Below are 14,362 nucleotides of genomic sequence, written 5' to 3' on the forward strand. Positions count from 1 at the left end.
GCATTATATCACGATCACTCCTAACCGTACCCTTCCAGTTAAAGGACCATTGGTGCTTGTTTCTATTAATGCAGAGATATGCTTCTCATGTTCAGTGACCCAGTTCCAAGAAGTATCACAATATAGAAGCCTATTTTCCACTTAATAAACATGCATAATTCCTGTGAATATTAGCACTGATTATGCACGCTTACACACTCTAGGGAATATTCATCTAAACCCAGGGAATTCAAAAGATCTGAAGGAAAATGTGTTTGGCCCTCTAGACTGCAAGAAAACCTGAAGAATGATAGGAACACTCACGAGTTTTTTATTGGTATATTTTATTTTAATGACAGTTTTGTATATTAATTCCTTAGCTCTCTGCCCACAATGCTAATGTAGCTTTACGCAAGATAAAAGAATTAAGGACTTTTTAGGAGAGAAAAAAGGAAAATTAAGACAGCCAGTAAGGATTAAGCTTAACAGTTAGGATATTCTCTTTGAAGAAGGAAATTCTAGGTTCCAGCTTGTCTGATGCTATTTCCTACAGAAAAAGAGGTTAATTGGGATATTTCCAGCAGCCCAGAAGGTCATATCTCATCACAGGTAGATAAATGAGAGGGCAGGCAGTGCAGATTCAAACAGAGACATGATAATTCACAGAATGGGTAAAGTTGGAAGACACCAGTAGGTCATCTGGTCCAACCTCTCCACTCAAGCAGGGTCACCCCAGAGCACATGGCACAGAACTGCATCCAGAGAGTTCTGGAATATCTCCGGTGAGGGAGACTCCCCAGCCTCTCTGGGAAATCTGTTCCAGTGTGTGGTCACTGCACAGTAAGGAATTTCTTCCTCATATTCAGGTGGAACTTCCTGTGCATCAGTTTCTGCCTCTTGTCCTGTTTCTGGGTACCAGGAAGCAGAGCCTGGTCCAACCTCATGACACATCCCCTCAGATACTGATAGACATTGATGAGGTCCCCTCTCAGTTATTTCTTCTCAAAGCTGAACAGGCCCAGCTCCCTCAGCCTTTCCTCATAACAGAGATGCTTCAGTCCCTTCATCATCTTTGTCACCCTCTGCTGGACCCTCTTCAGGAGCTCCAGCTCTCTCTTGTCCTGAGGAGCCCAGAAATGGACACAGCTCTCCAGATGCACCTTACCAGGGCTGAGAAGAGGGGTACAGTCACCTCCCTCGACCTGCTGGCAATGCTCTTCCTCTAATTGATTCCGTTTTCTACGGCTTAAGGAGTACTTAAACTTCTGTGATAAAGGTAAGACAATTACATTATTTTTGTCGCTTAAGAGAGAAAGTTAAAGGACTCCAGTCAGTTGATTTTGCCTTTTCTACTGTTCTACATAGTTTTCTGCAGTGGAAAGATGCAACTCTCATATGAAAATAGATGCATATACCCCAGAGAAACTTAGAATTTAGCACCAGCTGCTATGCTGAGCAATACCTTGTGGTTTTGCACATTTGTTTACAAAATGTTGGCTTGAGTTTTAGCTTCCTCAGAAGGTTATCCACAGATTTGTCCCCCTCCCATGCTCTGTGCAGACTGTCAGGACAGCTAACTCAGTGTTTCAGTACTTAGGTCTCTTTGTGGCTCTGGGCTTGCAGTATATAACCAACTCTTCAATAAACTACTCCAAAAACTGCTGAAGCATTCACTTCATTCAGCACCATGGAGGGAAACATAAGCCCTAACAGTTTGCCACATATTTTGTATCCCAAGAAGAATCTATCTACCCAAAAATGGACCAGTATTTTTAATGAACCTATAATATTGCAGAAATCATTAAATATGCAATAGTATAAAGTATATTTCTGCCTATTAGATGCTTATTTAAAAGGGGTGTTCTTGACTAAATATTTTTATAGACACTTCCACTAAAAGTGTTGCAAATAATTTTTCTGTAAAGTCCATTTGTGTAACTGCTATTTATTTTAAGCACTGGATGATTAATATTCATAATGGAAATTTCAATAGCAAATGTTTCCAAGCCAAACTAGAGTAACTCCCCCTTTAGTCAATACAGTCTTCATCTACATCAGTAAACAGCACAGCACAATTGATGCAAATATGTAGAGTTGGAAGGGTTCATGTTGAGGACCTGACATCCACATCACATATGTTCTGGAGGTTCCATTTCAGACCAACTCAAGCTTTTTAGCAGGCATTAGATACAGTAACACATTAGGTGTGATCCCAGGACATATCTAGTTACGTTTCATTAAAAAAAACCCAAACAGTTTCTATGCCCTAAGATTGTGCACCCCACTCTGCAATTCTGATGGAAGAGAAGTGGAGATAACCAGGAAATTCACCTCAAAGTCTTGCTAATATAAGATGTTTTGGATCTTTAAGCTGAGGATATTTTCTACTGGGTGCAAGTAAAAAGAAAAGTTTTCTTTGCCTCTAAGTTAGGTGACCAACACCTTTTTATCAACACACACGAAAATGCACCACACAGCTCTCATGAACAAAGAAACAGTGTCATCTTAGGTCAATGTAAATTGGAAATGAAGGAAAGTCTTGTATTTTTTTTCAAAATATATTGATCTATGGAAATCTTCTTCAATAAAATCCAGTTCAGAACAACAGATAAATGTCATCATTCCAAATAAGTTCATGCAGAGGAATTATGAATCAACACATGCTTCATGTATTTTCACCCTGAATATACTTTAAGGGAACTGAAATGCTATAAATGTAATCATAATGATTTAGGTCTCCTGCTGGTGGCTCATCCTGGAAACATCAAATTCACATCTGGGGGTTTATCTGCAGCCAGCAGCTGGGGCAGACAGAATGTCCTAAACAAGAGAAGCCGCCACCAGGCCAACACTCAGACTATGAGCTCCTCAGAGACATTATTTTACAAGCATTTCTGTGACACAGAGAGAAGTAAAGCTCTGGATTTACAACAGCTAATCATATTTCTCCTCTGCAAAATAAGTATTTTGCCCTGTATAAACATTAAATATAGGATGACAATAAACGGGACTAAATATATGGTGGTGCCATTACAGCGCAAAAATGAAACCCCACAACTACCAAAGCAAGGGACAGAATCATTTTCGATGTCCGTATCTAAAGATACACGAGGCTGTAAAGCTAAAAGCCGGATACTGCAGCTCAGTAAGATTACAAAGCTGTCTTCAAATTTCAAGAGCAAAATACTGCTTGCACTCTTCATGTTATTTTTTGCACTACCATCTCTGCAAACATGATACTGAATTTACTCTCTGATATGTCTTCATGAGTAAAGTATCTTGTAAAATATCTATGAACGCTTCAAACATCCCTTTGAAGGAAGGAAGTCCTGGCAGTTCTGGCGTGTTTTCAGAAGATGTTTTTTCTCACAGCACAAAAATTCATTAAAAAACCCCAACAACAAACAAACAAACAAACAAACCCCAAACCAAACAAACAAAAAACCACAACCCAGAAAAAACACCCCAAATAAAAAACCAAACAAAAAAAACCACAAAGAAACCAATCAACCAAAAAAAACCAAACAAAAAACCCCCAAAAAATAAGCAAACAAAAAAACCTTTACTCTGATTTTCCAAAAAGAAACAATGATTTCTGAAGAGTTGACATACTTTATTACAAATTTTGTAAAGACCTTTTACTTTTCCCAGAAACATGTATGAGAAATGACAGGATGTCTGCTCTTGCCAAATGCGCAGTGAGTACCGTTTAAAATGGGACTTATAAATTATCAGTCAATAACAACCACAATACCTGAGGCTCTACAAATTCTTTCATCTGAAAATATAATTCATTACAAACTCATTTGTTTCTTAAGAGAATGATTGCTAGGCAACATCTTCAGCAATAAATATTAAAATATGAAGACAGAAACTTATTTATGTAAGCTCAGTTAGACGTTTTTGCTAGAATTGTTCATTAGAAAGAAAAAGGGTCTAGGTAATAATTTGCAAAGTGATCTGGTTCAAGGCTGAAGAAATTTAGGAAAGAACAGTAGCATACATGAGGGAAATGACAGTCCCACTCATCTGCAAAAATTGTCATTGTGCTCAATATTAATTACTTACATTTGAAAGGCTGCTTTATTTTTATTCAACCTCACATTGTATTTACAAGCTGTTCTGATCCTACAGCTCATCATTGCCATTCAATATTTCTCCTAATTAACATTACTTTGAAGTCTCTGACCTTTAGGCAGACACTCAATTTTGAATTAAAATATAATTATCTTTGTCACATGAATACACTTTTTATGCTACCCCATGTCCTTCTTGTTACAGAATAGATACATAATAAATGTAAGGAAAAGACTGCATTGAACTTGGTAAAGTAATGAAAAATAAGAAGAAAATAAACTGATCAGCCTACTTTCCCAATAAAACCGGAATGAAGTGACAGCAGGGAAAAAAATAAAGGCAATACCTACAATTTATGGAAGAAATCCTTTGTGCACAGTGCATAATTTATCTGCAGGTCATACTATCATGAAACTTCACCACTTTTGTAATTGTGTCCAGCAATCATGGTTTATTGAACAGGACCATGGCCATCCTTTGAAGGTGAACGAGGTCCATGAATTTCAGAGTGCAGAGAATATATTATATTTCTTGTGAATAAATCACATCTTTTTTTCTAAACTTTTGGTTCTGGTCACTATAGTTACATGAATCACTGGTGTGATGAGGGTAACACTTCCCACTCATCTCCTCATCTTCACCATTGCTTCTCCCAGCAAAGTTATTCCTTTGTCTAAATGACCAGCAGCTCTGGACCATATATTTGCTTTATATTACTTCATAACTTTTTCTACAGCCAAATAACTTACTTTTAAGTTAACAAATAACTTAGTAAATGTAAACAACTTACTTTTACGTAGAGCTGCTGAAACTCCTCAAGGTTCAGTCTACCACTTGGACAGTCCTTTAGAAATCCTTTGTACCACTGTTTTAGCTCGTGTTCATTGAACTCCGTGCTCTTCACCAGATCCTCCATCACCTCAGGGGCCAGCTTACTATTTTGTTTCCCCATTTTGCCTTAAGAAGAAATAAATGAATACAATTAGCCACATGTGAACATTTTAAACTGGAATTAGCCATGTAACTGGAACTTAACACTTGTTTTGTATTCACTGCTGCTTTCAGTCAAACACAACTTCACAGATTCGCTGGTGAACATGCACCTAAGTTATGCTTGAATATTGGAGGCTGAAAATAGTCAAAAAGGCAAGATTCTTCTTTCATTTAGGAATCTTAAGGCCTGGAGACAGACTACTCATTTGCCTTAAAATTAGGCACTTTACAGCTTTTCTTTACAGTAAGATTGAAAAAGATTACTTTTATTTTATTTGAATGTAACAAAAAAAATTCACAGATTCAGGGATGTCCACAGAATTCTTCCTTATCTTCATCTTGAAAATATCTTCTGATATGACAGCCACATTAGCAGCTACTCCTCACATGTCCAAGGCTGTGGACAGACAGGCTGGTAACATACAGCGCTAGGTATTCCACTGGGAGGAAGCAATGCAAGAGTCCACAAACTTGATCACAAAAAATGATGAAACCAAACTGGAAAAATAAATTTAATTCTTATATATTTGTACATATGCATGTATACACAGACATATGTATAAATAGATGCATATTTATATATTTAATTCACAGCTGATAAACATTAGATGGTTTACATTTCATCACTGCTTACATTTCATCACTGTTAGCTCTGAAGATATTCACTGCATTTGTTATATACATTTGGTATACACTTAAACGTATTAAATATAAACCAGACAGAAACACAAAATTTGCGTGCATGTATAGATAAATAGTAATTTCAGTACTACTCATGTTGGCCCTTTGAGATACTTTCAGGTTCTTTGACATTTGACCAAAGACATCCTTTGAGAGAACTTTAGAGAAAACCTAATCTTTAACTTTTTCCCATTTTGCTACAGTTTCTTTCATGACAGATGTCTTTCAGTTACTTTTTAATCAGATGACAGACAGCACTTAACTGTCCTGTAGAGAACTGCAAAGCGATGAATAATTTCTTTCCTGAGCCTAGTTTTGCATTTTTATTTTTATCTCCAGTATAGCATCTGTGTCTAATGATTGCACCACACTGAATGCATTGATTTCTAGTCCATATCACCACCCATTCCTCCTTTTAATTTATTGCTTTTGGCATCTTCCCCTATTTCAAAGCAGAAGTTTCTTTCTCCTCAGAAGGACATACTTTGTTCTGTTCCAATAAATCAATATATTTATATAATTTCCTTTATGGGAACATTCCTTGAGCAGGTGCAAGTTAAAAATTCTTCTTGGTCTCTGTGTGTGGCCAACACGTTCGCTGGTGCTGTACTGCCAGCAGCAGCAGGTCTGTTCCTAAAACACCTCATGGCTCCCCTCCCTCTTGGCCATGGTCCTCCCTGATCTAAACTTACTCCATGCTCTAAACTTACTTGGAGGCTCTGCCAAGCTCCCATCCACACATTTTGGAAAACTTAGCACAAATACGTGAGAGTTTAATCTTCCAGTTAATTGCCACAGGTGAAACTGTGCACGCAAATGTCCATAAATCTGCTGCTTTGACTCAATGATGAGTTTGTGATTTATGGTATTCTGAACAGCTACCCCAGCCTTATCCCTGAAGTCCCCATCTTTTCACGTATGACACTGATCCAGTTTGGCATAATCTGAATTTAAATCCCATGGAGACTAAAGTATACGAATGCAGTTAGCTCCAACTCAGCTTTTACAAGAAACAATGCTTTTTAAAATTTATTTTATTCTTTATGGGGCATGTTTACTTCCCCTTTTTTCTTTTTTATTTACATTCTGTTACCTTTTGCAGTAATAAGGTGCTTTGCTTAGGACCCAGAAAACCCTAAAGATACTCAGCAGTTATAGTAACTATCCTAGGTAGATTCAAAAGGTATATTTTTTCTCTCCTAATTTAGCCAAATATGCTTTTACTTGACTCTTCACCTGTATTCCTATCTCCATAACAACATTTACAGATTAAAAAAAAGCATTCTCAATATGCAAAAATCAGGTGATTTTGACTGAGCATTTTTCTGTTATAGCAGCTTTTTAATCTTTATCCATGTTAGCTTTACAGCCCTTGGACCTGCCTCTACAGAGAGGTGGTACAGAACTGTGAATCTCTGCCCTATCTGCCAAAGTTGCCTATGTTGTTTTCAGTAATGTGAACATAATCCACTGTAGCACATCTACAGAGCATGGAGTGGGTCTGCATGTGTGTAAGAATACATGAATAAAGACACACATATCCACACATAACCCGTCATCAGAATCAGAGAAACAAGTCACCACCTTTTTGCCTCTGTGGTCCAGATCCCTAATTTTGGGCAGTTGCTTGTCTGCCACAGGTTGTCCAGTACGTGCCAAACACTTTTCATCCGTTTCTGATGTACCTCACCACAGAATAACCTCTAGTAAAGGAAACCACAGCTGACATTTTGATAAACACTCTCAGAAACTATTTTTTCCACAGAACCAAACCAGAATTTGAGAAAGGTATAATTTGTGACTGCTGGGTTCTGTACTCTTATTTGCTGCTCCAGCACAGCATGATCCATAATCTGCTGGGTTCTGTTTGGGACAGAGTGAGCAGACTGACCAAGCTGGTCACAATGCTTTCTTTCCTGGAATTAGAAGCACTCATTCTTTCTTCATGTTTTAAAGCTCTTTTCTTATGGAATTGAATTACAATCTGCAAGAAAGCTCAAGAGTCTCATATATTTATCAAATATAAACTCACACTTCTGGCTCTGGGAGATCCATCATATTTGGGAATAAAAACTTAAATACATAGATTATCTAGTTAATCATATCCTAACATCTTCTAGAGCTTCATTGACTCTCTTATTATTGTTGAAAAAGTACAATCACTCATTAGCAATGAGTATGCTATTGACAACACATTTTGTTTTCTAAAATGAAAACTATTTTAATTAACTTACAATCACAGTTTCCCAAGCATGCTTTTTCCTTGTGAAAATCTACAAATATGCCTTAGGAAAAGACAGGAGAGAACAGATGCACAATCACTAAGTTTCAAGAGGAGGAAAGATCACTTTGCAAGCATTTTTTTGTTTAGTAAATTTTATCATTTTCAACTATAAATTTGCCAACTGCCATATTTCCAATCATGCAATGTGACAATCCAAGCACTGCTATTCATATTTGGTTATGTTTTCTGGCAAAAAAATAATGAAAGGAAAAAAAAAAGGCAACAGGCTTCAATTCCAAACCATTGTGGGGGAGAGATTCATGATCCAAGGAACCAGGTATATGGGTGCCACATAGCATCAATAAGGTATCTGTTCCCAGTGAGTTGCTCTGGCAGGAGAATGCTTATTAACACTAGCAAGGGCAACACAATCCAAATTAGAGATCAAGAAAAGCACTAAAACTCTATTGTTGTGCAACTAGTAGCAAGAGCAATGAAGGCTGAGTTTAAAAACACATTCCTTTTCTGAAACGCCTGAAAAGGCCTCAGCTATCCAGAGAAAATTGCTTTTCAGAAATACTTATTAGGGCTATTCCAATACTTCACTAATTAACACCTTAATTGCTGCTTTTACAGGTCCATAGGAAAGTCAGATTTAAAAGATGGAATTTTATTAAACAGCCAATCCCCAACCTGAAGGAGTCCAGGATATGCCAGCAGCAGGCAGGGGCAATATGAGGATGGATCTGACTGCTCTTTGCCCTGCTGGACCTCAGGAGGCCCACGCCAGACAGCTCCTCGTTTTAAGACTTGGTATTGTTTGTTTCATATATTTCCTGCAATGCTATCATGTGTTCCACAGGTTTGTCCTGTTTCAAAAGCTCTCCACTCTCTACTCGATCATCATCCAAACCTCCTGGCCAATGGCAAGGTTTTTTCCCTAGAATATTTCACAGCAATTCCCATACAGGTTTATCAGGTCTGCCTCTCCAAATTGGCTTGCCAGTAGTAAACTGCCAGTATAAACACAGTTTTACAAAACAAAATTTAAAGACCTAAGAAAAAAAAGTTTGATTTCAATAGCAAAACATGACTTACTGAATCTTGTTTGCTGTTTAATGATTTCAAAAGAGTCCCCAAACTGTTGCTTACACAGCTCCATTCCCAGCCTTCTTCTTTCCCCTCCTCTCATTCCCCTTCAGCCTCCTTGGCATGTGCTCAGTGTTCAATGGGACCAAGTGCAAACAAATGGAACTCTGGCTGCTCCTAAGGAAGAGTATACTGAGTGCTGCCAAAGATCTCCTATTTGGGCTGAAAAGGGACCCAAATTCCACTGAGAAGACTGCACCAACAATGCTCAACAACATCCCTAAAACACAGCTCTGTGTTGTTTTGCTTACTTTCCCCAGTTACATAAACCCATTCTCTTTCCAAGTTGCATTAGGAAAAGTGTTGCCAGCAGATTGAGGGAGGTGACCCTTCCCCTCTGCTCAGCATTGCTGAGACACCTCTCTCTCACCCGTCCCCATATCACTGTGCCCAGTGCTGGGCCTCCCGTGCCAGACAGACATGGACCTACTGGAGTCCAGCAAAGGGCCACAAAGGTCATACAAAGGAAGTCTGAGAGGGCTGGGCTGTTCAGCCTGGAGAAGAGAAGCCTCATGGGTCTTATCGATGTGGGTCTAAATACTCAACGAGGGGAGCAAAGATGGTAGAGCCAGATTCCTCTCAGAGATGCCCAGAGAGACAAGAGGCAATGGGCACAAATGCAAATTCAGGAAATTCTGTCTTGATGTAAGAGAACACTTCTTTACTGTGCAGATGATCTAACACTGAAACGTTACCTAGAAAGGTTGTGGAGTCTCTGTACTTGAAGATATTTAAAACCCAACTGGACACAGCTCTGAGCAATCATCTGTAGTTGACCATGCTTGAGAAGGGACTTGGACTTGAACATCTTTGGAGGCCCCCTCCAGTCTTGGTGATTCTGTCATTCTGTGAAGCATGGGGAAATGGGGCAGTCACACCACCTATTTTTGATATCCACAGTAGCTGCCTAATTCCACTAAATTCCCCCATGTGTAGCTGAGAGAAAAAGTGCTCCTCCAAGGGAACATTTGGAGAAGAGGTACTGGTGACTGAAGCCACCTCCCTCCCCTCACTTATTCCAGAAGTGCAGAAAGATTCACCGGGCACAAGCACCAAAGTGATTTGGGCTACCCCAGCTTATTCCCATGCACTCTGGCTGCTTTGATACCTGCCCATGTTCACAGGCTCCCTGTCCCAGGATTTCTGCAGGAGCTGAAGTAGCTGGTAGTCAACCAATACCTCTGCAGCCTTATGAAGTCTGGGCATTAAATGAATTCCCTTTATTATGAAATGAATTACCTTTTATTATGGTACATGTTTTTCTTGGTCTTCCCTGGCTTTGGGAAGTGGGAATGACTCGTGTGGACTATGCCAGAAGCAAATGACAACATTCACTTTGCCAGCTCAGCTGTGCTGGCAGGCATTCATTAGGCTGGAAGGAAAACTGTGGTTCATCCCCACCCCTCTGCCCACTTCCAGCCCACAATCTCCCACAGGAACGTGCTGACTCCTGGGGATGACATGTGAAATCCAGGCGTTGAGCAAGCAAGCGTGGTGGGCGTCTTTGCAATCTTTGACACCATGCAAATCTATAAACGGCACATCAGTGTTTAGACTCCAACATACACATGTATATAGAGGTAACAAAACCCCAAACAATTAATGCTGGGGAAAGCAGAGACCTATGTCTATAATCTATAATAGCAGAATAATTTTCACATGATTTTTAAGCAGGCTGTTTATCAAATTTCCAGCCTTGTGCTGATAACTATAACTCCTAACAACTCCCAGCATTGTTACTTTCTCTTCAGGCTATTTCAGATACTGCCTTTTCTCTACTAATGTCAGCATGAAGGATAGATAGAAAGGCTATCAAGCCACACAGATGCCTCTTTCCTTCAAATACATTTATCATTTCACAGAAGAAGTTATTTAGAGCTAAAGTCTGTCTTTCATGCACAAAACAAACAACAGCCTCATACCCAAAGCCCCATGGAAATAAGTATCCAAGGAACTATATGTGTGGAAAATAAGAGGAATTTTCCCATCCCCATGGTGAGGGACTCTTTACCAGGGGCTGTAATGACATGACAAGGGGCAATGGTTTTCAATTCAAAGAAGGTAGATTTACCCTGGATATAAGGAAGACATTTTTTACAGTAATGGTGGTGGGGCACTGGAACAGGTTGTTCAGAGAAGTTGTGGACATCCCGTCCCTGAAAGCGTTCAAAGCCAGGTTTGATGGGGCTGTGGGCAACCTGTTCTAGGGAAGGTTCCTTGACCATGGCAGGGGCCTGGGACTGGATGACCTTTAAGTTCCCTTCCACCCCAAATTGTTATACAATTATATTTTCCTTAGTCAATTAGTGAAGCACTTCTTCACATCAGTTGTCAACACAATTTTTAAGTCAGCTTGCAATGAAACAGGGATGGTGCTGAGACCTGTCCTATACCTTGCATAGTAGAACTACTCGGGAAAGCCTTTTTTTCTCCCAATACATGCAAAAGATGAAGATATTTAGAGGAGGTTCTGGCACTGTGGCATGATACCAGCTCTTAAGATTCTGACAAGATGTAAGTCCTACACTATGATTAAACCTTCTGAAAAAAGGGTCAGTCAGCTTAGAAGGGACTTTCTCCCTTCATTATCTCTCCTGTAGGCCAGCCAACTTGATCCTCCTCAGTGGCCTTTACTTCATGATGTCATGGCATCTGCAGATCTCCAAACTCCTGCAGGACAAGAACTCCCTCACTCAGCTCAGTCCCATCTTCTGACTCCTTTCTCAGAACCCCTGCATCCACACACAGAGCAGCTCCACACCTGCACTTTGCCCACAAGAAAGAAGGGCTGCAACAACAACCTGTAGGAGTGGAAGATGAAAGCAATCCACCTCCAGGTGTCTGCTGTCAGGACAGAAAGGCCAGGCAAAGAGCAGCATGCCAGACACTGGCAGAGGTACCAGGGGCTGAAGGTACCCAAAACAGTGACAGCCAAACGGGGCTGGGCAATGCCAAGCACTGCAGCCCTGCTCTAGCTGACCCTGCTAAGCAGGGCTGAGCACTACACAGTCTTCAGAGGTCCCTGCCAACCTCCACAGTTCTGAGATTCATGAACGCAGGCATCTTTTCAGTAGTAATTGTGGGAGAAAATTGATCATCAGGTATAGGTAGAGTTAATATAGTTTCATATTATTATATTGCCCATCAGTGACCTCAGGACCATGTTGTTCCCTTTACCCAGAAACAAAACTGACCCTAAGCTAATATGCTTCCTCCTTCACACAAAACTTAGGGGTCTATTCTAGGTTTTTAACCAGCCATGACCAAAAAATAAGGATTTACATATATGTGTGTATGAGGAGAACTTCTTTATTGTACAGGTGACCAAGCACTGGAACAGACTGCCCAGAGGCTGTGGAGTATCCCTCACTGGAGATATTCAAGAACCATCTGGACACAATCCTGTGCCATGTGCTCTGGGATGACCCTGCTTGAGCAGGACCAGGTAACCCACTGTGGTCCCTTCCAAACTGACCCATTCTGTGATTCTGTATTTGTGTAACACCATACTGAAATTAGAAGCAGTCATGATTTACTGCTGGTAACATAAACCTCGAACTATGGATGAAAAAAATAGGCTAGGTTCTGATTTATGTGGCACTACAACAAAAACTGGAATAAATCCAGTGATTTCAGATTACTTTACTAGCTTTACCAAATATCAGATTCAGGCCTGTAATCTCTCTGTGTAAAAGAAATGGAGGAAAATGAGAGTAATGGCATTAAGGAATGCAATTATCAAACCAAATTGAATAATAAATGGAGAAAAGACGTTTAAGCAGAAGAAGGGAGATATATTTTTATATTTTATTTGAAATGAGATGGATATTCAATTAGATTCCAGCAATAAAAAAAACATTTGAAAGGGTAAAACCTTTGCAGGAAGATGCTCTAACATAACAATGGCTGATATATAGGGGTTTTTTTCTCTAGGTGACTAGAAAGTTAACATTGGGTTTATTTCATTAAAAGTATGTGCTAGTTTTCTGGTAAGTCTGGAATAAAGCAAAAGGGTGTTCTCTACATTTTCGACATGAAAATCAAGGGCAATACCAGACCCACAAGTAGCTCCACCATTGATGCAGCCCTGTGAGTCACACTAGGGCTCTATTCAAAGCCCAGTGCTGAAGCCAGCAGCTTTGGTAGAAACAAACCTGGAGACACATGCTCTGAACGACATGGCAGGGTCTTATTTCTGCCCCCTTTTCTCATTTGGATTGGGAAGTTGCTTACAAAAAGCCATAGCTGCCTTTACTCCTTTGCAAGCAGACACAGATGAGAAGACATAGTGTAAAGCTGAGACTTACTTGAGTTGTTCAACAAGACACAAGTGCTCAGAAGAGCTTCCAGGCTCTACCACCTAGTTTTAGACTTGGAAAGACAGGGACAAAATCCTTCCTTTGCTTGTTCTTTCTCTCAGGCTCTTTTAGATCACATGGAGGAGTGTCCATATTTCTGGAGAAAGCTTAGGTTCTGAATGATCAGCTGTCCTTGAGAAAATTTTTGCTTCCTCCTTATCTCCGTTATTTTGCTTTGATATGTCATAACTCAAACTTGTTTGTGGTTTATTTTTTTCCAAGCCCACTTATTTTCCAGTATTTCAATAGAATTTTGTGATTTATATGTTCTAGAGAATTTAGTGATTAATTTCTGATGAGAATAATCAGTTTATTAATGCTGAATGTCAGACACATACGTGAGTACATCTGTTGCCATAGTTTCATTTTGCTATTGGTCCAGTGTCTATTGACAGTGGTGATCAGTAAGTAACAAGGAGGTGTGATTTGAGGAGGAAGACTCGTTTTTCAGCAGTGGAATGAGTATTTTCTTCACTGGACTGTTGTCCAGTAAATTTTGTCCTTGTAAATAATGATCTTAAAATACCTGCAAAACATTTACCTTTCTCTAATAATTCATATGATGAACACCATTGCAATCACCTAATTATCTAGAATGCTCCAACATCAGAGCCTTGATTGCTGTGACAAATTTGTTTTGTACCTTATATGAAATATAAGAGTTTTTGATTGCTTTCTCTGAGGTTTTATTCTAGAATATGGTTTCCAATAGGCTTTCCCTCAGGAGATGAGAAATCTGTAACCTCCTGGACATTACTACTTCAAAGTGGCCCCTGGAACAAATTACACATCAGCATTATACAAAGGTCACTTTCTGAGCCTTGGATTTCGAAACAGTGGTTTATACAATTTTAGGTATTTCAGAGATCTATCCAATATTCAGTACTGCACCTTTTCTGGG

The 14,362-nt window shown here is 39.5% G+C and overlaps 1 protein-coding gene across 2 annotated transcripts in view; it reads right to left on the reverse strand.

The window, feature by feature from the left end:
* The window catches only part of VSNL1 (visinin like 1), an 86,936-nt gene that overhangs the window by 42,073 nt on the left and 30,501 nt on the right, over nt 1-14,362 (reverse strand). For both annotated transcript variants that reach the window (XM_032104117.1, XM_032104118.1), the window contains exon 2: nt 4,847-5,013. In XM_032104117.1, the coding sequence (XP_031960008.1) occupies nt 4,847-5,008 (162 nt within the window). In that variant the 5' untranslated portion in view covers nt 5,009-5,013. The remainder of the gene's footprint in view (nt 1-4,846; nt 5,014-14,362) is intronic.

Source organism: Corvus moneduloides, chromosome 3 (genome assembly GCF_009650955.1).
Source record: "Corvus moneduloides isolate bCorMon1 chromosome 3, bCorMon1.pri, whole genome shotgun sequence".
NCBI classification, from domain to species: domain Eukaryota; kingdom Metazoa; phylum Chordata; class Aves; order Passeriformes; family Corvidae; genus Corvus; species Corvus moneduloides.